Source organism: Salminus brasiliensis, chromosome 2 (genome assembly GCF_030463535.1).
Source record: "Salminus brasiliensis chromosome 2, fSalBra1.hap2, whole genome shotgun sequence".
NCBI classification, from domain to species: domain Eukaryota; kingdom Metazoa; phylum Chordata; class Actinopteri; order Characiformes; family Bryconidae; genus Salminus; species Salminus brasiliensis.
In genome coordinates, this window is record NC_132879.1 from 19,443,142 (window position 1) to 19,470,325 (window position 27,184).

The window sequence follows — 27,184 nt, forward strand, 5'->3', positions numbered from 1 at the left end:
GGTCATATGACCCACAAGTCTACCATACCGTAGTGTTTTGCACTGTCAAATATCTTTGATTTGATCTGCTCTTCACAATCTTTTCCAAACAGGATCAGCTCAAACAGCAATGTCTGGTCTTCGTTCTGCTTTAAGAGTCTCTCGTTGACCGCTTGCGTGGCCTGTTCGACAGTCAAGAGTGAGAGGATAGTTTAGGCAACAAATACGAGTACGTCAGGATTAATAAATCCCGTAACTGCTTACCTTGATGAAGGTGAAGGCAGAGCCTTTGGCTAGTGGGCCGGAGTCTGACTGGGAAGTACGCAGGTCAAAAATGTCATAACAGGACACAGCAGTGACCAGTGCACAGTCACTCTGCAGACACACACACACACACACACATACACACTCTTAAGTTTGGGTAAGTATAAATAAGCCCCTACACATTCTGTAGCATGATTATGATTGTTTAATAGCTTAATATTAACTTATGTGCCCAAAAATAAAATAAAAAAACATCAAATGTGGTGTGTGTGTGTGCATGTGCAAAAGTAATGGCACATTACAACACAATATGTTTCATATTTTTCCAAAATGTTTCATTATTTATTCATTTATTTTTTTTATAGGAATTTTGCTTATTCTTTTTACAGAAACCAAATCCATCTCCATGATTCCCATTTGAACCACTTGGCCTTTTGCCACATTGCCATCTGGCAGTTGTTCTCTGCACTGTGTCCAAATATCGTGATGAATAGACAATAAAATAATTATAATAAACATATTTTTGACTTTTTACATACATATTAAGGCTCTGCCTGGACAGTAAGCGTTATTTATTAATGAAAAATATCATTAGAATAAAACACAAACAATATATTTTTTAATTGTGTGTATGTGTGTGTGTGTGTGTGTGTGTGTGTGTTAGTTTAACCATTTCTAAACTTCTCCCAAGATTTAGTTTCCATCCAACACCTACTTTATCTAACCAAAGCATTTCACTGCCAGCTGCACTGTGTCCAATATGAGTGATGACTAGACTGGGGTTCTTTACTGAAAACAGCCCAGTCTGACTACTGTATTTATATGTACTCGTGTTTGCTGTGTCGTTACACAGTGTTTTACAGTGCTTTTACAGGCAGATTTACACTCATATCTGAGATAAACAACTTTAAACAACTTCCGTGTCTTGAACACAGCACTCTGCGCACAGACCAGGCACCTCTGTACCAACCTAGCTAACCTAGCGCTCACACCAGACTCACAAGGCTAATTAAAGGTACGCTGACCCAGACCGAACACGTGCCGTTTCACCTTCTTCATGTCTGAGCTTTTCCTCACCTTTGGCTCCATTTTCAGACACCCTGGACCCGATTATAATCTCCACCACTAGAAACATAAACAAGAGCACGTCTGACGCTCAGGCGCTGTCTGACACCTCCACACAACACCAGCCAGTCTACTCTCTCTGCGAATCTACGAGAGAGACACAGAATAAACAGTGAATTGTGGTGCTGGTGGTTCTCACATTTTAGCTGCAATTTTAATGTTTATTCTGCAGACAGCTCCGACTTACATTACATTTAGAAACCGTCTTTTAAAACCTTCCGCGACTTGTCCCGTCTCCACTCTCCTGCACCGTGCCACCGCAGCGCCACCTACCTGTATGGAGCGGTACCGCAACCCCCAACGCTTTAAACCCGCCTCAGGAGGAGAAGAGACGTTCGGTTCATTTTATTGAATCGGTTCGTTCGAATTGTTTCAATTTCAATTGTTTCAATGAATAACGGAAGGATCTATTAACCTACCGATTCACTGAAAATAACGATTCGGATTTCACTACTACATAAGGGAGCGGATAGTAATGCAGTTGTAATTATGTTTGTCTACGTAAAAGCAGTTAAAATGGTATTATAATTAACTTGTTCGTTCAACCCGCTCGCTTCAATGAATCGAACGTCCTAGTCACATATATTATGATGAACAAATCTATCAAGCAACCGATTCACTAAAACGACTCATTTCAAAAAGAACGATTCGGGCTTGGCTGCTGCATGAGGGAGGGGTAGTTTTGTAGTTGGGGATCATGCTTGTCTATGTAAAACGAGTGATAATGCGTTTGCATTTGACTGAACCGATTCGTTCGAACAGTTCGTTTAAACGAATCGAACGTCAGAACCAACTAAACTGTAATGGTGGGTTCATTAACCAACTGATTCATCGAAAAGAGTCAACTCAAAAAAACTTCTTTACTGTATAAGGGAGGGAACAGTTTGGTACTTTGTCAGCTTGGCTTGGCATTGCAAAACAGGTTTTACTGAATGTTTGTCTATGGTTGGCCATAGTATTTATTCAGGAACGTCCACAGCAGACAGAGACCTCCCCTTGCGAAGTTAATAACACCCATAATCAAGTGAATCAAACTCAGTCTGGACCTAAAGCACAATTGAAACTATTCCAAATTTAATGTCTTGCAAAATAGCAAAGGCAAAGTTCACGCTGACTTTACACCTTACGTAACGGGAACGACCCACACATAAACCTGCAGCAGCGTGCAGCGCCTCACAGGCTCAGCGAGACACTGTACGGGAGGGCTGAGCAATGGGGGGGTTAGTGTTGCTGGTGTGCAGTGTGATCGGAGCGGCTCTGCTAAACCCAGCCACTGCAACCCAAGGTACAGTGAACATACAGCTAAAACAGCGCTACTGTATACAACTGTAGCTAAGTTTTCCTGATTATTCCAGTAAACTTCATCTGTACTTAACTGCACCCCTTCATGCTTGTTTGACAGGACCTGTTGTGCAGACTAAACTAGGAGCACTAAGGGGTGAGTATGTGACAGCTAAAGGGAAGGACACGGTCGTCCACAGCTACCTGGGTGTGCCATTTGCAAAACCACCAGTGGGTCCTTTGAGACTCGCCCCGCCACAACCTGCAGAAGCATGGGAAGGAGTGAGAGACGCCACACAGCAGCCCAACATGTAAGCACAATCTGCTCTGACCCATAGTGTACAATAGTGTATTTCACAGATGTAGCTGAATATACATTTACAGCTATGTTATTTACACATTTCTGATTTCCAATCAGATCAAGACATTAGCCATGATAAAAGGAATTGCAAAACTGCCCTTAGTTGTACTCCTGGTGACCAACTGCCCTGCACAGTCTCTACCGACCCCTGTGCCAACGCAGCTAAACCAGGTCATGAAGGGCTGGGTGATCAGGAGCAGGATCAAGAAACCCTGGTGTAAAGGGTTGAAATGGTTAACCATCTTGACCAGTTTAGAGTATGTTCAGATGAGGATAAGTCTCCCTTGTGAGTCATGGTTCCCCACAAGGTTTCTTCCTCCAGCTCTAAGGGAGGTTTTCCTGCCACTGTCTCCTTTGGCTTGCTCACCGGGAGTTTTTATCTTTACGTTTTATATTCTGTTGACCTCCCGTCCTATTGCTGGGTTCCTGTTAAGCCGCTTTGTGACAACGGCAGTTGTAAAAAACGCTATACAAATAAATTTTAATTGATTTGATGTTTGAGTTTGATGGTTTAGCTGGTCTAACAACCTGACCATGGTAGTCAACCAATATGACCAGGCTTATTGACCAGCATGATCAGAATGTCCACACTGGTTGAACTGCATGACCGACTTGACCATGCTGGTCCACCAAAGTATCATCTAGCCATACCAAACTAGTCTGCTAGCTTGATGACCAGCTTGGTCAAGTCAAGTGTTGATAGACTGGCTATTCTACCAGGCTTGAATAAAAAAAACCTAGATTATGCATTATAGGTTTTCTCCTTGATGACCAACCTTTCACCTGAAACCAGCCATTAAACGCTGATCTTGAGCAGGATTGTTCAGATGGGAGGACTTCTGCATCTCTAATGAAACATTTCTTATCTGCTGTTTAGATGTATACAAAACAGACCCCTTGTCGTGGAGTTTGTAGAAAAGATTGGTATAAATCTTGAAGTTCCTGAGGTGTCAGAGGACTGCCTTTACCTCAACATCTACACACCCTCCAAACCAGATGGAGATGCAAAATTACCTGTAAGTATTTCAGCTGCATTTCAATGAGCTTACTTTTTCAGAATAAAGAATTAATCTCACAACAGAGAAAAAGATCTGACCTAAAACCTGAGAGTTATTTTTAATAGCACCACACTGTACGGTTTATTGCTGTCATGATTACTGAAGAAACTCAATGACTTGGTGATAATCAGTAGATTTCTCACTTCCTAATAATTAATGCAGATGGTGCTTGTACTTACGCAGTGTCATACATATGATGAAATGTGCAGCTGTGATATATTCCTCATTTGACAAAGTAGGCAATAGGTTTGTGAAATAGCTGCCTCAATGCTCCATTCTAAAGGCAAGCAGTAAAACCAGTTTACTCCAGATACCCTGATTATACAAGTCTTAAATTTCTATGGCCTCTCTTACAGTAAGTAGGAGTGTACACATCAGCATCATTTTGGCATTTTGGAGTATTATTATTATTTTTTTTTTTTACAGTAAAATATTGTGAAGTCTTAAAAAAAGGTCATTTTCCCAGTTCTGTTTCAGTCCATTTTTATTAGCTGGTTCTTGACCAAAACAGCATCAATTATTCAGTTCCTCAACATAATCAATAGTATACAGTAATACAGTTTTAATTGCATGGTTATTTCCTCTGCATTCTTAGTTTACAAGTGTATTTGCACATTTGTACTTGTATAGTGATGATTCTTTATGAACACTGTGCAAAAGAGCTTGTTTTTGCTTGTATCCCTCAGGTCATGGTTTGGATTCATGGTGGAGGATTTGTCCTAGGCTCAGCCTCCATGCATGATGGAAGTGTGTTGGCAGCCTATCAGAATGTCGTTGTGGTGGTAATCCAATACAGACTCGGGCTACTCGGATTTTTCAGGTAAAGAAGTAATGTGAGAGCAAAAGCCTGCCATGTGATGCTCTGCAGATGCATAATTGCAGATAAACACTGGCAGCAATATGTGACTAAATACCTGTGAACTACACTGTTTTGAGTTGATGGAGGAATTTCATTTTGAGAGCAGACTGGTGTGCCTTTTATGCAAGTTTAACACATTGGGTCTCATTTCTAAACCACAGAATAGTTCACAGCTCTGTTCTTATAAGGATGAATCTCATTGTCCTCCTACATTGAACAAAAACCCCATTAAGAAAACATTGGTGAATGTCAGAATCTTTGTGAATCTTAAGAATATAATTCTTCTTAAAAACAGTTGGTGAATGAGGCCCAGTGTCTTTGCAAGTGATGCTACAATCAATGGCAAGTGTGAAGAAGACTCTCAGTTATGTAACAGATCTCTTTCTTTTTAGCACAGGGGATGAACATGCTCCAGGAAACTATGGCCTCCTGGACCAGGTGGCTGCACTTCGATGGGTCCAGGAGAACATCCACAGCTTTGGAGGTGATCCTGAAGCAGTCACTATTTTTGGAGAGTCTGCAGGAGGAGTCAGTGTGTCTCTACAGGTACTCACGTAAAAAAAATCTGCAGGCTGCATTACTGACCTTTCTTTTAGTCCTGAAATGAGATCACAGGGTAACCTTCATGGTGTCACTACCTCCCTATGGACAGATTCTGTCACCACTGTCTGCTGGTCTCTTCCGCTATGCAATTGCTGAGAGTGGCACTGCAGCAATGGATTTACTAATGACAAACAACCCTTTATCAGTAGCTCAGGTACAGGACGTCTGTCCTTCATTATCTATCCACTGATGTTTATTTCTCTTAGCAGATCATAATATAGGCCAACTAAATATCTATATCTCTCTCCTCAGCATGCAGCTAATGCTTCGGGCTGTGACATCTCCAGCACAAAGAAGATAATTGAGTGTGTTATGCAGTTGTCAGAGGAGGAGATTCTAAGGAGTGCCCAAGAAGTGAGTTTTTCATTAGTACTATAAAACATTGCAGGCACAGCTGTCTAGGTGTTGGCCCTGTCATCCGGAAATTGACAGTTTGAATACCAGTGATGCCGCAACTCTGTGGGAGGGAGCCTCAGAGAGTCCTCCATCTCCCCATCCCTCTGCGTGATGCAGTGTGAGTGTCTGCTGGATGATTAATCAGAACTGGCAGTTTGGCCTAGCATCAGCAAACATAGCCCAAGAGAGCACAATTGGCCTGTATTTCTCTTCTCTCTCTCTCTCTCTCTCACCCCACAACATTTCAGTGTGATGCTGGCTGGCACGGATGTCTGCTAACCAGTGCACCAGAGCTGGGTACCCATTGCTGTTGGGTTGGGTAATTGCCCATCCAAAATTGGGGAGAAAAATGGTGGCTGAGTGTCTCAGAGGAATAACAAGCTAGATTTCACCCTTCTAGCACTGGTGGCTTTGTGTAAAAGAGGAAGTCCTAGCTTCTTGGTGGGAGTTGTAAATGACTAATATTGGGTGAAAATTAGGTTATACAATGTTATCAATAGGTAGTTATAAAATCAAATAAAGGTTTATGTGGAACAGTGAAGCAATGTGGTCATTCACAATACAACTAAACCAAAAACATTTTCAAAATATGTGCGAAAAAGTATGTTTTTAAATCTTTCTTCTTTTTAGGGAGAGCTGTTTGTATTTCAAGTAACGAAGGATGGACAGTTTCTTCCTAAATCTGTGGATAAACTTCTTCAGAATAAAGAGTTCAAAAAAGTGCCATTGATTACAGGAGTGACCGACGATGAGGGTGGACATGGACTTCTTAATGTGAGTGAAAAAAAACAGCATGCCAAAGAAACTGACTAAGCCACAAGTTTGTGGACCCTTCCATACTTACTCAATATTTTATTTCTAAACCAGGGACACTAACAATAATGGTCTGTCCCCTTTTACCGCAGTAACAACATTCACAAAATGTAGTAGATGTTGGAGCATGGCTGCATTGGTAAGGTCGGACACTGATGTTAGGCAGGAAGGCCTGGCTTGAGGTCAGGGCTCTGTTGAGGTCAGGGCTCTGTGCAGAACTATCAAGAAACTTTCACACCAAGCTCGATAAGCCTATCTCTATGGACCACACTTTGTGTACAGTGGAAATGGTATGGAATTGTGCAACAGAAAAGGGCCTTTCATAAACGGTTGCCACAAAGTTGGAGGTACATTAACAGACTGTCTAGACTGTATAGTGAAGTGTGATTCACCACTTTACAGAAGATATCTCCACTTCTTCAATGGAGGCTTCTCCAGACATCACTAGGCATTGTGCATAGTGAGCTTGAGCTTGTGTGTGACTGCTTGGCCATGGAAACTCATTTTGTGAAGTTCCTGGTTCCTGTGCTGTCAGTGTTTCCAAAGGCAGCACCTTTTGACCTTGGTAGTGAGTGTTATTGCATAAAGAATTTTATGCTACATGTAGCAGTTCAGAATTTGGCAGTCCCTTTTGGTGGGCTTGAGCTGTCATGGCCCCTAAATATTTTCACTTTACTATAACAGCACTTACAGTTCACAGTAGCAGATCTAGCTGGACAGAAATGTGACAAACCAGATTGTGTGACAGGTGGCATTACATGACAGCACCAGGTTTAATATTGCTGACCACAGACATTTTACAGCTCCAGTTTGTCTATAGAGGTAGCAAGATTTTTTGCACCTGTTAGCAGTGGTGTGCCGGAAATGGTGTGCCCTAAACCTACTAAATAAAAGGGATGTTCACGTACTTTTGGGGATTTAGTGTATATGTGCATTGTATCACTTACTTTATGGATAGTTCATGTAGTCATTGACAACAACAGAAACATTTTCCCACAGTTCTTTGCTCCACCAGAGTGGATTGAAGGCATGGACCGGGAGCAAGTCATGTCACTAATGCCTTACTTGTTTCCAAATGTAAGTAAAGATTTTGATGTGCATAGAAGTGTAACCAAAAATATTATATACCATTATGTCCATATGTATATGTATGTGTGTACATACACACGGTCATATCAGAATATTATCACCACCCCTGATCTGTAATGAACTCGGCCCATTATATCAGCTCCACTTTCCATACAGGAGCACCTTGTAGTTCTTTAACCACAGACTGTAATAATAGCTTCTCTGTGGTGATTCTGTGGGGTCCTGACCATTGAAGAACAGGGTGAAAGGAGGCTAACAAAGTCTGCAGAGAAACAGATGGACTACATTCTGGAATTATAAAACTACAAAGTGCTCTTATATGGTAAGTGGAGCTGATATAAGGCACAAGGAGTGTCATCAAGGAGGTGGTGTTAATTAAGTGACCAGTCTGTGTATATATATTGCAACAGTGCATGTCCATGTGTTTCCTTTCGCACATGGAGAAAAAGGTTCATAAAGTTATAATGCAGTATTTTCATTATTATTTAATGCAGAACATTTGCACTTAAATCACACACTGCTTCATTTCAAATCATTTTATGGGGGCTGGGGTACACAGGCAAATTTACACAAATTATGTCACAAATACCTATGGACCTGACATTTATAAAACATATGACCATGTATTTCCTTCAGCTCAGGGAGAAATGGATTCATGAAACTGTACTGAATGAGTATGTGGGCACTACAGATGATCCGATCAAAATCCGAGACGGTGTTAGAGAGATGTATGGGGACTTAACGTTTAATATTCCTGCACGCAAAGTGGCAAAATACCACAAAGGTAAAAATCCTTCCATTGTCTGTTTACAAAACAGTATTTGTATAGCACCTGTTTATGTACCTATATATAGTTTTGTATGCTTTGTTGTTAATAATACGTTTTTTCATATTTTCAAATGATTTAGATTCTGGAGCACCAGTTTACTTGTATGAGTTCCAGCATACGTGTTCTGAGGTGAAGAAGAAGAGACCCAGCTTTACTGGGAGTGATCATGGAGATGAACTCCTTTTTGTTTTTGGTACCTGCTTTGGAAATGCCCACATTACTATTCATGGTAAGAGGGAAACTGACTTTTTTACATTAGCACAGTAGTGTAATCATAAAGCCCTCAGTCAGTATGCATGGGTTTGGAAACCGTTTTCTTTATTCTACAAACCTCTCCCTCTTTCAGGCCAGTTCACAGAGAAAGAGAATGAACTATGTAGAACCATAATGGACTACTGGGGGAACTTTGCTCGCACTGGGTGAGTAATTACACTATGTGTCAGGTTGTAAATAAAAAGAAACCACTGTAGTTCAGAGTTCTCCAAACTAGACCCACATCACTCTGCCCTTCTCTTAATGTGAAGATAAAGCCGGTCACTGATGGCACGTTACTTGTAGCTGGTTAACAGTTAATGGCACATTGAAATCCCTTCTGTGGTTTAAGAATGATGGGAATCCTCAGGACCTGATTGGAGGTGTCCGTGTGTTTGATGGCTTGGGAAATCCTTCATATTCTATATCTTTGCCCAAAGAATGTTAAACACCATGTTGATCTATAAACCCGGTTCTGGTTTACTCAGTTTTCTTTGTATGTCACTGAGTGTAGATCGCCAAACGGACCAGGCCTGACACCATGGCCTGAACATGGAGCTGATGCTGAGTATCTGGGCATTGGGCTGGAGCAGAAACCTGGCAAGAACCTGAAGGGAAAGCACCATACTTTCATAACCCAGACTCTTCCACGCTTGATATTGGAGAAGAAGGATGGTAAGCCTCATGTGGTTCTTATGGGTTGTTGTGGAGATGTGGGTCAATGTCAGTTTCTCAGACAATCATTTAAACCAGGTTTTGCCTTACCAGATGTTTTAATACCAGATGTTTAGAGGCAATGTTTGCACTGCTATTTAACTTTTAGTGACGTTTCACTGGAAACATCTGAGGATGCTGTGAGATCCCAGACACTCTAAATGTTAGTTAATGAAGTTGGGAAAACAATGCAGGCTACATTGTTTCTGCTTTTGTGAATGGTTCCCGTCCATTTACATATACTGTGTAATGACAAATTTATAGCATTGTTAAACATTAAATCTGTTAAAATGTGAGAGCATTATAATACTGCTGAATCTTTTCATTATCATCTGATCAAATAAATGGAGTATCTTTTTAATACATTATATTTAGTAGTTAAATCAATTCCAAAATTCAACAATGTAACGCTATGTAACTATGCCCAGTAAAATTTGCCCCTTTAGATTCAGTCATGTAATATTGCCTACAGAATGACAGAACGGAAATACAACCTGGGTTCAAATGAACTGAACATATGTTTCATTTTCTTTGTGCTATTAAATATAGTTAATCTTAATGGCCAGTAATAAAGGATGCTTTTTGGGTGCCTTTTGTTTTTTTTATTCATAACACATTTGAAGGAACTTACTCCAACTGACCTCAGCTGAACTTAAAACTCTGTTTTAGTTTCAGTGGTCTTGTGTACTGAGTAACCCCTTCATGCTTGTGTGACAGGACCTGTTGTACAGACTAAACTAGGAGCTCTAAAAGGTGAGTATGTGACGGCTAGAGGGAAGGACACGGTCGTCCACAGCTACCTGGGTGTGCCGTTTGCAAAGCCACCTGTGGGTCCTTTGAGACTCGCCCCGCCACAACCTGCAGAAGCATGGGAAGGAGTGAGAGACGCCACACAGCAGCCCAACATGTAAGAAGACATTGTCAAATCACAATGTGCCATTTTTGCTTCAGAAGATTTAGACTAAAATCTTTCATCTGTCTGCTGTTTATTCCAGATGCATTCAAAACAGACCACTGCTAGTGGCTCTTATGCGGCAGTTGTTTGCGAAAATAGAAATACCAGAAATATCAGAGGACTGCCTCTATCTCAATGTTTACACACCCTCTAAACCCGGTGATGATGCCAAATTACCTGTAAGTATTTAGGCTAATTTCTACGGGCCTTGACCATCAAATAGGAATCACTTATTTAGCTTACATTTTTTGGTTCTGTAGACCTGCAGTTTGGATTCAACTTGTGACTCATTTAAAAAAACAACGAAACATATGGAATTAATTTATGAGTAATTATCACACTGTATAGCATTACATTACACACAGTGTATAATCAATAAGATGTCATGTTTTGTATTCTGCTAAATATTTGATTATAACAACATTTTGATAACTGTGATGTGGGTTAGCTGTCAGTAACAAGTGTCAAAGAGTGGCATGGAGCTGAGGAGAATCCGTTATTTTTCTTCCTGTTCCATCACTTTGATACAGGCTCTCTCATCTAGATGTTAAACAATCTCCTTTAGGTACTGAGCAAGTCTAATACAGATGATCTCCTCCAAAAAGAGTCATTCTGTCAAGGTCAGTCTTTGTATTCAGTACATTTTTGTTCTCGCTGTGCCACAGGTCATGGTGTGGATCCATGGTGGAGCACTTACCATGGGCTCAGCCTATATGCAGGACGGAAGTGTGTTACCAGCCTATCAGAATGTTGTTGTGGTGGTAATCCAGTACAGGCTTGGGTTGCTTGGATTTTTCAGGTAAATAACATAAATACAAAAAATCTGGCAACACACTGATGTAACTATGTAACTGAAAATGCCTGTGAATGCTAGTATTATATATTGTGTATAAAATTCTAGTATTATATATTATGAATAGAATTCTAGGATTATATATTGTGTATAAAATTCTAGTATTATATATTGTGTATAGAATTCTAGTATTATATATTGTGCATAAAATTCTAGGATTATATATTGTGTATAGAATTCTAGGATTATATATTGTGTATAAAATTCTAGTATTATATGTTGTGTATAAAATTCTAGGATTATATATTGTGTATAAAATTCTAGGATTATATATTATGTATAAAATTGTAGCATTATATATTGTGTATAGAATTCTAGTATAATATATTGTGTATAGAATTCTAGTATTATATATTATGTATAGAATTCTAGTATTATATATTGTGTATAGAATTCTAGTATTATATATTGTGTATAGAATTCTAGTATTATATATTATGTATAGAATTCTAGTATTATATATTGTGTATAGAATTCTAGTATTATATATTATGTATAGAATTCTAGTATTATATATTGTGTATAGAATTCTAGTATTATATAGTTGTAAAATATTTCTACAGTATTTTTCATGTATAGTGTGGAGTCTGTTGTGATTGTATGGAAGTTGTTTACAGTATATTGGATCACTGTTGGCGATAACCAGTGAATTAAAATTTTCAGATTTTATTTTGTTTTTTGTTTTTATTTGATATTGTCCAGATGAGATAGCTCTCTCCATCTTTCTCTTTTTAGCACAGGGGATGAACATGCTCCAGGAAACTATGGGCTCCTGGACCAGGTGGCTGCACTTCAGTGGGTCCAGGAGAACATCCACAGCTTTGGAGGTGATCCTGGAGCAGTCACCATCTTTGGAGTGTCAGCAGGAGGAGTCAGCGTGTCCCTACAGGTATGCATGTAAAAAACTTGCCAGATGCGTTCCTAATCTCTGTGTGTTGACATTTGTTTGGTGTTTAGATCATTTACTTCTGCCTTCCTTTGAACAGATTCTGTCACCATTGTCTGCTGGTCTCTTCCGGTATGCCATTGCTGAGAGTGGCACTGCAGAAATGGCTGTACTATTGACTGCTGACCCTTTACCAACAGCTCAGGTACAGAACGTCTGTTGTTGATTGTCCACTTATTATGCTCTGACTGTAAAAGATCAAGTGAATGGATAGTTATTTTTGGTTTCAGCTCATCATTTATGTCTACTACATCTCTCTCTCCCTAGCATTTAGCTAATATCTCTGGGTGTGACATCTCCAGTACAAAGACGATGGTTGATTGTGTTATGCAGTTGTCAGAGGAGGAGCTTCTGAGAACTGCTGCAGCAGTACGTTTTGTCTTTTCTAAGTAAAGTCAAATTAATTCAGAGGGTGCTTATGTATACTCATGTGGTTGGAAATAAATATGATATCACAACAAGAAACCACAACAACTTTCTCATAGACTGGATAAAAAGTTGTGGTTTGTCATAAACTGGCTAAAGGTTAAAAGAACCAGTGATGACATTAAAAAAGGCTAAACTCCAAAAGCTCCAGTGCTTTTTATTCAACATTTCACACACTCCTCTTAGCCAGGACTAACAGTGCTCTCTTTGTAGTGACACATACAGTTGGTTCCATATACTCAGAAAGCACATTGTGACATATTGAGAGCTATATCCTCATATTGTTTACCTCTAATTAGAAATACAGGGTTAGAGACAAATTTTCCAGTATTTAAAACTCTTATTAGAAAAACAACTAGAAAAAAATGCCAAAATTGTATTGGAAATATTGATAATATCCTGAAAAGGTTGAGATATTGAGTCACTGAGATTATTTTTGTAGTTCCTAAAACCATATTTATTAATGTATTAATATGTAGACACATACACCAGCATCCAGTGCGGATGTAAGGCCCTATGTAGACACATTTATCATAAATAAAGACAGAACCATTTAAAGCATTAGCCTTATGTGTGTTTGTGTTAGTTTACACATATTCTGCAGCTTCATTTCCTTTTCTATATATGGAAGTAACACTAGACTGTCCATCTCCAAAATTAGCTATGAAACCAGTGAGCCTCACATGTTATATTTAATAAACAGCAAAGGATTTATAGAGAGATTTACAGCAGCTAATGGAAAATATTTGCTTATGGTACATTGTGTTTATAATGTCCTGGTAAAGTCCTGGAAAATATTTTACTTAAAAGAGTGTGAACCCTGAAATGATTTAGAAATAATTAGCGAGTTTGTTTGCTTGTTTTGTTTGATAAAGTTGTGTTTTTTATTTTAGGCAGAAGTGTTTTCTGTCCAAGTGACAAAAGATGGTCGATTTCTTCCTAAACCTGTGAAAAAACTTCTTCAGAACCAGCAGTTCCACAAAGTGCCACTTATTACAGGTGTGACCGATGATGAGGGTGGCTTTGTGCTTCTTCATGTGAGTGAAGGTTGACCTGTTTCAGATGATTTTACAATATATCAACACTGCAGAAGAATATGAAATATGGGTTTTCTATACCTTCTCATGGTGTTTTGAGGGGCGGAGGGGACTGCTGAGGCAGTGTGTAAGTAAAATGATTGAATTATTATTATTATTATTATTTTTTTTATTTTCCCACAGTTACTTTTACCTCCCGAATGGATTGATGGAGTAAACCGAGAGCAAGCCATGGCAGCAATGTCTTTTATTTGTCCTGAGGTACGTGAAGAGCTAAACTTAGGCTGACTGTGTATGTACTGTACTGCATAAGCACTGTATGTGTTATAGTACATGTCTTCATGCTTATGTGTATTTCCTTCAGCTAAAGGAGAGATGGGTTCGTGAAGCAGTGCTGAATGAGTATGTGGGCACGACAGATGATCCAGTCAAAATCCGAGATGGGCTTAGAGAGTTGTATGGGGACTTTATGTTTAATATTCCTGCACGCAATGTGGCAAAATACCACAAAGGTAAACATAAAACTCCATTTCTTGTTCTGGAAGTGGAACCGAATACCACTTTTTAGACTTGTTTATGCTAAATACATACATCAAATAATTTGTTTTTCTTTTAATGAGCTCAGTTTATTTTTCTTTTTTTTAACTAGACTCTGGAGCACCTGTGTACTTGTATGAGTTCCAGCACGCTGTCAGTGAGCTTAAGAAGAGGAGACCCAGCTTTATTGGGAGTGATCATGGAGATGAAGTTAGTTTTGTTTTTGGGACCTGTTTTGCAAATGTCCAGCCTGGTAAGATGAAAATAATGGTATACTATTTAAAAATCCATGTAATCATAAAGACCATATTACTGCCCAGAAATTCAATATGAACATGTGCCTTGGCATCATTTTCAGTTCAATTTTAGTAACTTCGCTTATAGGGGATATCAGCATAATTCTAGAGGATTACAGCTCTAACGATTCTAAAAGTGTCATCTGTGATTATAAACCTTTCCTCTCTCCACCAGTTCAGTTCACAGAGAAAGAGAATGAACTATGTAGAACCATAATGGACTACTGGGGAAACTTTGCTCGCACTGGGTGAGTAATTACACTGTGTGAAAAGAAATCAATGTAGTTCAGAGTTCTCCAAACTAGACCCACATCACTCTGCCCTTAATGTGAAGATAAAGCCGGTCACTGATGGCACGTTACTTGTAGCTGGTTAAGAGTTAATGGCACATGGAAATCCTCATGGAATTTCTGTGGTTTAAGAATGATGGGAATCATCAGGACCTGATTGGAGGTGTCAGTGTGTTTGATGGCTTGGGAAATCCTTCATATTCTATATCTTTGCCCAAAGAATGTTAAACACCATGTTGATCTATAAACCCGGTTCTGGTTTACTCAGTTTTCTTTGTATGTCACTGAGTGTAGATCGCCAAACGGACCAGGCCTGACACCATGGCCTGAACATGGAGCTGATGCTGAGTATCTGGGCATTGGGCTGGAGCAGAAACCTGGCAAGAACCTGAAGGGAAAGCACCATACTTTCATAACCCAGACTCTTCCACGCTTGATATTGGAGAAGAAGGATGGTAAGCCTCATGTGGTTCTTACGGGTTTTTGTGGAGATGTGGGTCAATTTCAGTTTCTCAGGCAATCATTTAAACCAGGTTTTGCTCTGCAGATAAATACATAGACCTGGTTTTAATATCCGTTTTAGAAGGCAATGTTTGCACTGCCATTAAACCATTTCTGCTTTCATAATACTGTCAGTGATTACACTGGAAACGCCTGAAGATGCTGTGAGACTTCACTCTTTGATCCCAGACACTGTAAATGTTAGTAAGTGAAGTTGGGAAAACGATGCAGGCAACATTGTTGCTGCTTTGGTAAACGGCTTATATTTTCACACTGTGAACAATTATGCTAACCAAGGAAACTACTTTACATTCATTGTACTCAACTATGGTCAGAGTATTAGAGTACTGTTGAATCATTTGTATAAACTAATCTAATAAATGTAACATCATTTTAATACATACTTACAGAATGAGTGAATGAGAGAACTGAGCTGAATTACTACCTAGATTTAAATTAATGTTTCGTTTGATGGCCAGCAATAAAGGATGCCTTTTGGGATTCTGTACATTAAATGATCCCTGAGACCGAGAAATAGACCATTCTATTGCCTCTCATGCCATAGAATACTCCCTGCAGCATGAAACGGTCAACTATATTTCTTTAAACATTATTAAGCCTGGAACTTGGAGTTCGACAGTGTCCATAATCCCTGTATTATATGTCAATAACATGTAATTGTTTACAGGAAATCTTATTTTGTAAAAATAGATAACAAAGAAACGATGGCACATCTTTGGAATTTTGCATAAATAATAAATATTTTGAAATATATTTATTAACATATTTTTTCAGGCAAATCCACAATAACCAAACTAATCTTGGTTAAGTTAGTGTGGAATAACCAAAGGCTGATTATTCTTAATTTTACTGAGTAACCCTTTAATGCTTGTGTGACAGGACCTGTTGTGCAGACTAAACTAGGAGCTCTAAAAGGTGAGTATGTGACGGCTAAAGGGAAGGACACGGTCGTCCACAGCTACCTGGGTGTGCCATTTGCAAAACCACCAGTGGGTCCTTTGAGACTCGCCCCGCCACAACCTGCAGAAGCATGGGAAGGATTGAGAGACGCCACACAGAAACCCAACATGTAAGAAGATATGGTTAAATCCCAGTAGCTTTAAATACTTACTCTGACACTGAGTGCAAGGCAGTATTGTACAGCTGCCATTGTTTAGGTTGCAGATTTAGTCAAACATGCATTTTCCTCATTTACACAATATGTCCAAATGTTAGTGATCACCTCTTCTAATGAATGCATTCAGCTACTTTCCGTTTCACTTTCAGCTACTTTCAGATGTACACACACACACACACACACACACACTCACACACAGCTCGACTAGACCCTGTAGAAACGTATTACCAATCCAATAGGAATTCTTGGAGCAGATAAACATGAACCTATTGGCACCATGCCTATTGCCATGGGTATAAAGCCCCCCAGAGTTGAGCTGTTGAGTTGGAATGATGGTGCTCCATCCAATACTTTTGGGGTGATTTGGGGAGTTGAGGGGTGAGGTGGGGTAGTGATCATCCACTATGCTGACCTCACTAACGCTCTTGTAGCTAAATGTAATCCAATCTTCACAGCAGTGCTCCAGAATCAAAAATAAAAATCAAGAGTCATCCCTTGGACAGTAGAGACAGTTAATCCAATAAAAGCAGGATACACTTTTTAATACCCTTGATTTTACGTGGAAAAAAAAAGAATAATCAGATGTCCCAATACTTTTAAACATTTTTTTCTTTAGAAGAATTTCTTCTGAAACCTTTTCTGTCTGCTGCTGTTTATTCCAGGTGCATTCAGAACAGACCACTGATAGCGGGTTTGTTCCGCAAATATGATGCAAATGTGGTATTTCCAGAGGCATCAGAGGACTGCCTCTACCTCAACGTTTACACACCCGCTAAACCTGGTGAAGATGCCAAGTTACCTGTAAGTATTTAGGCCCATTTGAGCTAATTGGGCTTTACTGTCAAATAGGAATTACCTGTTTAGAAGACCATTAATCCTTAATCAGTTCAATGTAACATTGATATTCTTCATATGACAGTGCCTGAAAGTCTCCATGTTGCATTACTTTGGTTCTGTAGACCTTTTCATTTAAAACCATTTTATTCATAACAGGTGGAACATATTTGGAATTATTTACCACACCCCTCTGTACAGTGTGTACTCAGAAAGATGTTGTGCTTAATATTCGGGTACCTATTGTTTCATTATAATGACTTTTTAAAAACTGGTGTTATGCAATAACAGACATTTGGTAGAAGGAGCATGCCTGAAGTCCCATCTCCCAATCTAACGTCCTAAAAATACCATCTCTACTTTATTCACGTGTCCATGACATGTCTTCACAGCCCTCCGCTACCCAGTCTCTCCCATTTCTAACTTTATCTCTTATTCCTGCTTCCACTTTTCATAGAGGGAGGACTGGCTTTTTGCCACTAGCAGAGGTCACCTGAACTCCAGCCCAAAGTTCTTTTACCTCTCTGCAGCCTCCCCCAAAATCATCATATGCTGATGGCATAGGCAAAAGTAGCAAACTGAAAGCAGTTGATTTACTTAGCCAGTAGATCATTTTCTGTTCTTTTCTATGTTTGTATCTGTAAAAGTGCAAAAATGCAAACACGTGTCAAATAGTGGTATGGTATACCTGAGACAATCCCAGAATGTCTTTTAACTAGCCAAAGCCTCATCATTTCCTATTAGTGATCATAATTGACTACATATGGTAGCTTCACTGTGTCCACATAAAAAGATTCACTTCTTGAATTGACCAACACACAGTATAATGGAGCTCAGTGCTGATCTGAGAAGAATGACCGTAGATTTATACAGATCAGGAACGTCTCTTGGAGCCAGTTCTAAACAACGGCAGATTCCAAGACCATCTGTTCATACAAGTTAAGGGAAAGTGTAGCCAATTTGCCAAGATATGGATGAAGACCCAAACTGTCACCCTCAGCTGAGGAGATTTGGTTTGGATTGTCAGGAGCAACCCAAGAACCATCAAAGCACCAGCAAAAACTTACCATGAACTTACTGGTGAAGTTGCTAGAACACCAGTGTCACTGTCTGCTATCAAGCATGTTTTATATCACCATGGACTGAGAGGCTGTCATCCAAGAAAAAAGTCCTGCAAAGTCTGCAGCTGATCACATGGTCAACGATCAGTCCTTCTGGAGGAAAGCTTTATGATCAGATCAGATGAATAAAGGATGCATTTGGAGGACTAAAGATAAGGCTTTTAACCCCAGGAACACCGTATCAACTCATTTGCATGGTGGTGTCATGGCATCTTGCTTAGGGGTCGTTTGCTGCCAGTGGAACTGGTTCATGTAGTCATGTAAAGGTGGATGTAGTAATGAAGAAGAGAGAAAATTACCTCAAAATTCTGTAATGTAATATTATATAATTATTATATTGTATATTTGGACCCTGTATGTAAGAGCTGTTACGGTAATATTGAGCTTTTTGTTTCTTGTGTCCAACAGGTCATGGTTTGGATTCATGGTGGAGCATTTACCCTGGGCTCAGCCTCCATGCAGGATGGAAGTGTGTTGCCAGCCTATCAGAATGTTGTTGTGGTAGTAATCCAGTACAGGCTTGGGATACTGGGATTTTTCAGGTAAATAACACAAATACAGAAATCTGCACTTGCGCAGTTCAAGTAACATGCTGCTAAAGTATGTAACTGAATATGCATACAAAGTAGTTAATGAATAGATCTCTCCCTTTCTCTTTTTAGCACAGGAGATGAACATGCTCCAGGAAACTATGGGCTCCTGGACCAGGTGGCTGCGCTTCAGTGGGTCCAGGAGAACATCCACAGCTTTGGAGGTGATCCTGGAGCAGTCACCATCTTTGGAGAGTCTGCAGGAGGAGTCAGCGTGTCTCTACAGGTACGCATGTAAAAATGTGCAAGATGCGTTCCTAATCTCTCTTCTAGTCACAACGTCAGAACAAAAAGAAACCCTTTAGAAGCAAATTACATACTTCTTCCCCAAGCTGATATTTTTTTTGCTTTTTACCTTCTTTGGACAGATTCTGTCACCACTGTCTGCTGGTCTTTTCCGCTATGCTATAGCTGAGAGTGGCACTGCTGCGGTGGATACAATGTTGACTGCTGACCCTTTACCAACAGCTCAGGTACAGGACGTCTATTATGCACTGTGAATTTTCTTAAATTTTATTCTTAAGAAAAGTCCTACAAAAAGTCTCCATCCATTCTTTAGCAGAACTGTTGACAGCCCTGCTCTTAGAACGGTGGATCTCATTGTCCTCATAAATTGAACAAATCCCAATTAAGAAAACATTAGTGAATGTAAATCTTTATAAAAACTGTAAGTGGGCTTTTGGAAGAAATTTCTTCTGAAGAATTGTTGGTGAATGAGGCACATTATGCTCTGACTGTTAAAGTATTGTTTTCTCAACATATTTATTATAACAAATGACTTTTTATAGCAGCTCATTATTCTGTGTGCTAAATATCTCTCCTCAGCATTTAGCTAATATCTCTGGCTGTGACGTCTCCAGCACAAAGGCGATGGTTGATTGTATTATGAACTTGTCAGAGGAGGAGCTTCTAAGGTCTGCCCAAAGGGTGTGTTTTTTGTGGATTTTCCTAACGTACTTATCATACTGATTGGGAATAGCCATAATATCATTATATGTCGAACAGTATTACAAATATATAATATAATTCAAAGGCATTTTCAGTTCCATACTCATACCAGTGTCCTGCTAGAATATAGCAAGTCCTAAAGGCCACACTGTATATTTCTGTACGTGTATTATTTGTTTAGAGGCTAAGCCTAATGATAAAAAAACAATAATGCCATTTAATAAAGTATGAGCTCAATTGTTTATTCAACATTTCACATACATTACTGCACCAAGTTCTCTTAGCCAGAACTAACTGTGCTCCTGTGCAGTGACATATACAGTTGTCTGTAGGTCCAAATTCACAGAAAGCACATTGTGACGTATTGTGATATAATCTCTCACTATGATGATATGTATATATGATGTATAATCATATTTCTCGCATCTAGTTGAAAATATTTTATTTGTTTTTGTTTGTTATTGTAGGCGGAACTGCTCTCGGTCAAAGTGACAATAGATGGACGATTTCTTCCTAAATCTGTGTATGAACTTCTTCAGTACCAGCAGTTCCACAAAGTGCCACTTATTACAGGTGTGACCGATGACGAAGGTGGCCTTTTGCTTCTTCATGTGAGTGAAAAGATTTGAAATATGAGTTTTCTGTACTTTCTCATGGTGTTTTGAAGGGGGGGGGGGCAACTGCCAAGTCAGTGTGTGAGTAAAATGATTGAAAACAAAAAATTTATTTGATTTTTCCCACAGTTCCTTTTACCTCCCGGATGGACTGAAGGAGTACCCCGAGAGCAAGCCATATCATTAATGCCTTCAATTCATCCTGAGGTTTGTGAAGATACATGCACGTGTTCTGATAATGGTTTCTATGTATACAGATCACACCTGGACACTGCATATGCACTGTATATGTTATAGTACATGTCTTCTTGCTTATGTGTATTTCCTTCAGCTAAGGGAGAGATGGGTTCGTGAAGCAGTGCTGAATGAGTATGTGGGCACCACAGATGATCCAATCAAAATCCGAGATGGGCTTAGAGAGTTGTATGGGGATTTCTTGTTTAATATTCCTGCACGCAAAGTGGCAAAATACCACAAAGGTAAACATAAAACTTCTGGAAGTGGAGCTGAATACCACTTTTTAGACTTTTTATTATTGCAAAATGTTTTTTGTTTCAATGACTAGCCTCTGGAGCACCCGTGTACATGTATGAGTTCCAGCATACTTTCCTTGAGGTTAAGAAGATGAGACCCAGCTTTACTGGGAGTGACCATGGAGATGAACTTGTTTTTGTTTTTGGAAGCTGCTTTGCAAACCTCCCACTTCCTGGTAAGATAAAAATAGTTGTGTCTTATTTGTATTCAAATATCTATTCATAAAGACCTTGTCTTACTGCCCAAAAACACAATCTGTATAGGTGCTTTGGCATTATTGTCATTTTCAGTTCCATCCTGTTCACTTTATTAGCATAATGTACACTATTACAGCATTGCAAAAGCTTACATGACTATAAACCCCCTCCTCCCTCCCTTAGTTAAGTTCACAGAGAAAGAGAATGAGCTATGTAGAACCATGATGGCCTACTGGGGGAACTTTGCTCGCACTGGGTGAGTAATTACACTGTGGCCTTCAGACTAGACCTACATCACTCTGTCTTGCACTTAATGTGACGATTAAGCCAGAAGAATGAAATGACTTTAAACATTATGGGGATCATCAGATTATCATAGAGGTGTTAATGTGTTTGATTGCTTGGGAAATGTGGCTTTACTTGGCTTACTTACTTTCTTTGTATGTGTAGATCGCCTAACGGACCAGGCCTGACACCATGGCCTGAGTATGGAGCTGATGCTGAGTATCTGGGCATTGGGCTGGAGCAGAAACCTGGCAAGAACCTGAAAGTAAAGCACCATACTTTCATAACCCAGACTCTTCCTCGTATGATAAGAGAAAAAAAGGATGGTAAGTCAATGTGTAAAAGGTGTAAGGAAGTGAAATTGGGAAAAAGATATAGTGACTCCGTTCCCTTAGGCTACATATAATCATGTCAATCTAAAGAAGCTACTTTACTTTACTGTACAGTTTATCCATTTATGTTTATATAGCATATTATGATGTATCATTTTACACTGAGAGAAGCTTAATCATACATTTAATTAGAAAAAATATGTATGGACCCTTGGGTCATGAAAAACTATTTGTCCCCCTTGATTTACACCCATGTGAAAAAGGATGTACCCCTCTGACCTTAAAAACTGGTTGTGCCACCTTTAGCAGCAAGAACTGCTACCAAATTCTTCTTATCCCTGGAGATCAGTCTGTCAAATAGCTGTGGGTATGTCTGAAATTTACAGAATTGCTCTAGTTCAGCCACATTGTAGGACTTTCAAACATGACCTGATGATTCAGAGTTGGATTTGCTCTTGCCATTGTTCTTTGGGTCATTGTTTAGCTACAAAACCTACTTGCCTATGAGTTTCAGATCTTGAACTAATAACCAGATATTCCTCTGTAAGAACCTCTTAAGGTGCTTTGAAGAACCTTCAGAAACCTTTTGAGGAACAGCACGCTGTCAGGCTATAGTGTTTTTTTAAGAGGTTAGTTTTAAAATAAAATAACTTCCAAAAGTTTCTCAAGGATCTTATGCTTTTAACAGTGTTCCACCACCATCCACTTTCAGCTCATTGGCCTATAAAGGCTTGTCTCACATTCCAAAAGGTCTGGGGTCATCAAGCTAGTTCTTTTGTGAGACAAGCTTTTATGTTGATGGTTATCCGTAGCTTTTACCTTATACTTACACTTTCCCATGCATGTATTTGCCTAGTCCTAATGTGAGTGAAATGTTGGTTCCTTAGAAGTTGGTTGGAATTTTTTGTGACTTCCTGGTTGAGCTGTTGCTGTAGTCCTGGAGGAATATAAGTAGTCCGACCACTTCTGGAAGGATTGACAGCTTTTCCAGGTTTTCTCTGTTTGGAGATAATGGCTTTCATTGTAGTTCACTGGAGCCTTAGAAATGGCTTAGTAACCCTTTCCAGACTGCTGTATGGGATTTCAATAATAGTAGTGTCTCCTACTGTATGCAGCTGTAACCTTAGTTGTACTTGATGCTCTAGCTTTAGTTTCAGTGGTCTTGTGTACTTAGTAACCCCTTCATGCTTGTTTGACAGGACCTGTTGTGCAGACTAAACTAGGAGCTCTAAAGGGTGAGTATGTGACAGCTAAAGGGAAGGACATGGTCATTCACAGCTACCTGCGTGTGCCATTTGCAAAACCACCGTTGGGTCCTTTGAGACTCGCCCCGCCACAACCGGCAGAAGCATGGGAAGGAGTGAGAGATGCCACACAGCAGCCCAACATGTAAGATGTTGTCAGATCATAATGACAAACGCTACTCAGAATTAGCCATAATTAGCTGATAATTAATGTAAAAAGGTTGCATAAACCTTTCCTCTGTCTCCTGCCTTTCATTTCAGCTGCATTCAAAGTAGACCACTGTTTGTTCAACTTTTACAAATGTTTTCTGTGAACATGGAAATTCCTGAGGTCTCAGAGGACTGTCTTTACCTCAACATTTACACAACCTCTAAACCTGGTGAAAATGCCAAGTTACCTGTAAGTAAATCAGGGTGGCTTGCTTTAAGCCTTAATAGAGACCAGCGATTGTAGTCTTCATTTATACAAAACTGAAGAAAAAGGTGCAGTGAAGTTACAATGATTTTAGAGCAAAGAACTGGCAACCCAGTTTGATTTAATTGAGAAACTTCTGCATTCCATAGATGTGTTTTAGCTAAAATCCTCTTGCATAATGATGAATCATTGATGTGTGTAAATGTACGTGTGTGTGAAAGAGCTGTTGGGAAATTTGGGAATTTTGTATTGCTGGTGTCCTACAGGTCATGGTGTGGATCCATGGTGGAGCATTTACCATAGGCTCAGCCTCCATGCAGGATGGAAGTGTGCTAGCAGCCTATCAGAATGTTGTTGTGGTGGTAATCCAGTACAGGCTTGGGGTACTCGGATTTTTCAGGTAAATAACATAAATACAGAAATCTACATTGTGATCATTTGCAGCAAAGTTAAACTGTTATTTTGTTATTGATGTCATTGTTAACACATAACACACATAATTAATCTGCTGAATCTGACTTTCACACATTAACCTTTTTTTAGCTCAAATTATTAATCTTACCAAGTTTGACTCCAATATCCTCCCGTAGGTCACTCTCTATACATAGCCTAGTGACATATTAGCAGATTTATTTAGCGAGATAAACACAGCGTCACTACTGTTGAGCTCAGAGGATAGATTACATTTACATTTACATTTACATTTACATTTAAGGCATTTAGCAGACGCTCTTATCCAGAGCGACTTACAAAGTGCTTTGCTATTTACCCAAGAAAACCTCAGCTAGTTAGAATAGACTAATACAAAAGATACCTCCAAGCTTAGACATTGCTAAACACAATACAATAAGGCGACCATAGAACTATTCGTCCAAGTACTCTCTGAAGAGGTGGGTCTTCAGTCTGCGTTTGAAGACAGCGAGCGACTCGGCCGTTCGGACATCCAGGGGCAGCTCGTTCCACCACTTTGGTGCCAGGGCAGAAAAAAGCCTGGACGCTTGTCTTCCGCGGATTTTGAGGGATGGTGGGTCGAGCCGAGCCGTACTTGAAGCTCGAAGGGCTCTTGGTGCGGATCGACTTTTGACCATTGCCATTAGATACGGAGGGGCTGGTCCGTTCTTGGCTTTGTAGGCCAGCGTCAGGGTTCTGAATCTGATGCGGGCAGCTACAGGAAGCCAGTGGAGAGAACGCAGCAGTGGAGTGACATGGCTAAATTTTGGGACATTGAAGACGACCCGTGCCGCTGCATTCTGGATGAGTTGCAGGGGCCTGATGGTGCGCAGAGGGAGACCAGCCAGAAGAGAGTTGCAGTAGTCAAGTCTGGAAGTGACGAGAGACTGAACAAGCACCTGGGTGGCCTCTTTAGAGAGGAAGGGTCGAATTCTCCGGATGTTGTACAGAAGAAATCTGCAGGACCGAGTTACGTTTGCAACATGACTTGAGAACGATAACTGATCATCCATCACTACACCAAGGCTTCGGGCTTCAGTAGAGGGAGTGACCAGTGAGTTCTCGAAGGTGATGGCAAGATCGTTTCTTGGTCCAGCAGTTCCCGGGATGTACAGCAACTCCGTCTTGCTGGGGTTCAGTTTGAGGTGGTGAGCCGCCATCCAAGACGAGACGTCGGCGAGGCATGCTGAGATACGGGCAGAAACCTGTGTGTCAGACGGTGGGAAAGAGAGCATGAGTTGAGTGTCGTCGGCGTAACAGTGGTAAGAGAATCCATGGGAGGATATCACTTTACCGAGAGAGTGAGTGTAGAGTGAGAAAAGAAGAGGACCAAGAACTGAGCCTTGTGGAACGCCAGTGGAGAGACTACAAGGAGCGGACGTGTCGCCCTGCCATGTTACCTGGTATGAGCGTCCCTGCAGGTATGATGTGAACCATTGCCATGCAGAGCCGGTAATTCCAAGACCGGCAAGGATAGACAGGAGGATCTTGTGGTCCACTGTGTCAAAAGCTGCGGAGAGGTCAAGAAGGATCAGAACCGAGGACAGTCTGGCAGCTTTAGCTGCATGGAGCTTCTCTGTAACTGCAATGAGAGCAGTTTCAGTAGAGTGTGCAGCTTTGAAGCCAGACTGGTGGGGGTCCTGATTACACTTTATTTATGCTGAAATATGGATAAAATCTCATAAATAACTTTCATTCTCTTACCCCTTCCTTTCCTTTTTTCTCTCTCGCTCTCTCTCTCTTTTTCACACACACATACACAGCTGTTCATCTTTTAGCTCGCTTAATCCCTCCCAATGACTGATCATAAAAAGTTGTTGAAGCTTTTCTCTATTAAAGTTCTCAAAACTACACTGAGATATAAGAAAAAGCAGGCATCAGTGACCAGTGGAAGTTCGAAAATTCAAGAACATGCTAGCTAGCATTTTAACTTGCGATTAATCATCATTAATCACTGAATACTGTTGTAGTTAACGCCATCAAATAGATTGACACTACTAGTTTTGTACTGTAAATAAATGATTCTGTGTGCATAGTAATCAGGTGTGTAATCTGGGGTTTTATGTGAGGGTATTTTTATCTAACTTTTGATCTATTCTCAGTTATGTAACTCTCTTTCTCTTTTTAGCACAGGAGATGAACATGCTCCAGGAAACTACGGTCTCCTGGACCAGGTGGCTGCACTTCAGTGGGTCCAGGAGAACATCCACAGCTTTGGAGGTGATCCTGGAGCAGTCACCATCTTTGGAGAGTCTGCTGGAGGAGTCAGCGTGTCTCTACAGGTATGCAGCTGTTTTCCTAAACATTGCAAGTTCAATACCATTAATTATTGAATAATGCTATTTAAATGATGGTGTCTCTCCTTAAACAGATTTTGTCACCACTGTCTGCTGGTCTCTTCCACTCTGCCATAGCACAGAGTGGCAGTTCAGCAGTGGAAGCAATCTGGGATACCAACCCTTTACCAGTAGCTCAGGTACAGAATGTCTGTTGTTGACTGTCCACTTATGTTCTGATTAGAAAACATCAAGTGGTGTTTTCTCAACATACTGTTTTATTGTAATGGATATATTTTTTTGGTAGCAGCTCATCATTTATGTCTTCTACATCTCTCTTTCTCCTCAGCATTTAGCTAATATCTCTGGGTGTGACATCTCCAGTACAAAGACGATGGCTGATTGTGTTATGCAGTTGTCAGAGGAGGAGCTTCTGAGGACTGCTGAAGCAGTATGTTTTGTCTTTTCTAAGTAAAGTCAAACCAATCAAATCAGCACTTTAGGATTTTCTTGTCATACATAAATACGGAAATGTTACTTGTTTTATTCTGTTTATTTAATTTTTTTTTAGGAGGGACTTGTCTCTGTCCAAGTGGCACAAGATGGTCGATTTCTTCCTAAACCTGTGAGAGAACTTCTTCAGAACAAGCAGTTTCACAAAGTGCCACTTATTACAGGTGTGACCGATGATGATGGTGGCTTTGGACTCATTGATGTGAGTAAAAGGTTGCCCTGTTTTGGA

General features: G+C 40.0%; 2 protein-coding genes across 2 annotated transcripts in view; one reads left to right on the plus strand and one right to left on the minus strand.

The window, feature by feature from the left end:
• LOC140546425 (cytosolic 5'-nucleotidase 1A) overlaps positions 1–1,657 on the minus strand; it is a 4,740-nt gene extending 3,083 nt beyond the window's left edge. Inside the window, exons 1-4 of the mRNA XM_072669637.1 lie at positions 1,556–1,657; positions 1,321–1,455; positions 244–354; positions 29–161 (exon numbers count right to left, since the gene is read on the minus strand). Of these exons, the coding sequence (XP_072525738.1) occupies positions 29–161; positions 244–354; positions 1,321–1,332 (256 nt within the window). The 5' untranslated portion in view covers positions 1,333–1,455; positions 1,556–1,657. The remainder of the gene's footprint in view (positions 1–28; positions 162–243; positions 355–1,320; positions 1,456–1,555) is intronic.
• Positions 1,658–2,483: 826 nt separating this feature from the next.
• The window catches only part of ces2b (carboxylesterase 2b), a 33,471-nt gene continuing 8,770 nt past the window's right edge, over positions 2,484–27,184 (plus strand). The window contains exons 1-44 of the mRNA XM_072669592.1: positions 2,484–2,653; positions 2,771–2,960; positions 3,888–4,026; positions 4,755–4,888; positions 5,320–5,473; positions 5,580–5,684; positions 5,783–5,884; positions 6,557–6,700; positions 7,739–7,816; positions 8,465–8,612; positions 8,737–8,886; positions 9,004–9,076; positions 9,424–9,584; positions 10,341–10,530; positions 10,619–10,757; positions 11,244–11,377; positions 12,167–12,320; positions 12,418–12,522; positions 12,645–12,746; positions 13,697–13,840; positions 14,024–14,101; positions 14,205–14,352; positions 14,490–14,630; positions 14,849–14,921; positions 15,258–15,418; positions 16,365–16,554; positions 17,265–17,403; positions 18,966–19,099; positions 19,220–19,373; positions 19,516–19,620; positions 19,973–20,074; positions 20,563–20,706; positions 20,839–20,916; positions 21,041–21,188; positions 21,275–21,418; positions 21,624–21,696; positions 21,891–22,051; positions 23,257–23,446; positions 23,563–23,701; positions 23,983–24,116; positions 26,295–26,448; positions 26,538–26,642; positions 26,792–26,893; positions 27,014–27,157. Coding sequence (XP_072525693.1) covers positions 2,581–2,653; positions 2,771–2,960; positions 3,888–4,026; positions 4,755–4,888; positions 5,320–5,473; positions 5,580–5,684; positions 5,783–5,884; positions 6,557–6,700; positions 7,739–7,816; positions 8,465–8,612; positions 8,737–8,886; positions 9,004–9,076; positions 9,424–9,584; positions 10,341–10,530; positions 10,619–10,757; positions 11,244–11,377; positions 12,167–12,320; positions 12,418–12,522; positions 12,645–12,746; positions 13,697–13,840; positions 14,024–14,101; positions 14,205–14,352; positions 14,490–14,630; positions 14,849–14,921; positions 15,258–15,418; positions 16,365–16,554; positions 17,265–17,403; positions 18,966–19,099; positions 19,220–19,373; positions 19,516–19,620; positions 19,973–20,074; positions 20,563–20,706; positions 20,839–20,916; positions 21,041–21,188; positions 21,275–21,418; positions 21,624–21,696; positions 21,891–22,051; positions 23,257–23,446; positions 23,563–23,701; positions 23,983–24,116; positions 26,295–26,448; positions 26,538–26,642; positions 26,792–26,893; positions 27,014–27,157 — 5,760 coding nt within the window. The 5' untranslated portion in view covers positions 2,484–2,580. The remainder of the gene's footprint in view (positions 2,654–2,770; positions 2,961–3,887; positions 4,027–4,754; positions 4,889–5,319; positions 5,474–5,579; positions 5,685–5,782; positions 5,885–6,556; positions 6,701–7,738; positions 7,817–8,464; positions 8,613–8,736; positions 8,887–9,003; positions 9,077–9,423; positions 9,585–10,340; positions 10,531–10,618; positions 10,758–11,243; positions 11,378–12,166; positions 12,321–12,417; positions 12,523–12,644; positions 12,747–13,696; positions 13,841–14,023; positions 14,102–14,204; positions 14,353–14,489; positions 14,631–14,848; positions 14,922–15,257; positions 15,419–16,364; positions 16,555–17,264; positions 17,404–18,965; positions 19,100–19,219; positions 19,374–19,515; positions 19,621–19,972; positions 20,075–20,562; positions 20,707–20,838; positions 20,917–21,040; positions 21,189–21,274; positions 21,419–21,623; positions 21,697–21,890; positions 22,052–23,256; positions 23,447–23,562; positions 23,702–23,982; positions 24,117–26,294; positions 26,449–26,537; positions 26,643–26,791; positions 26,894–27,013; positions 27,158–27,184) is intronic.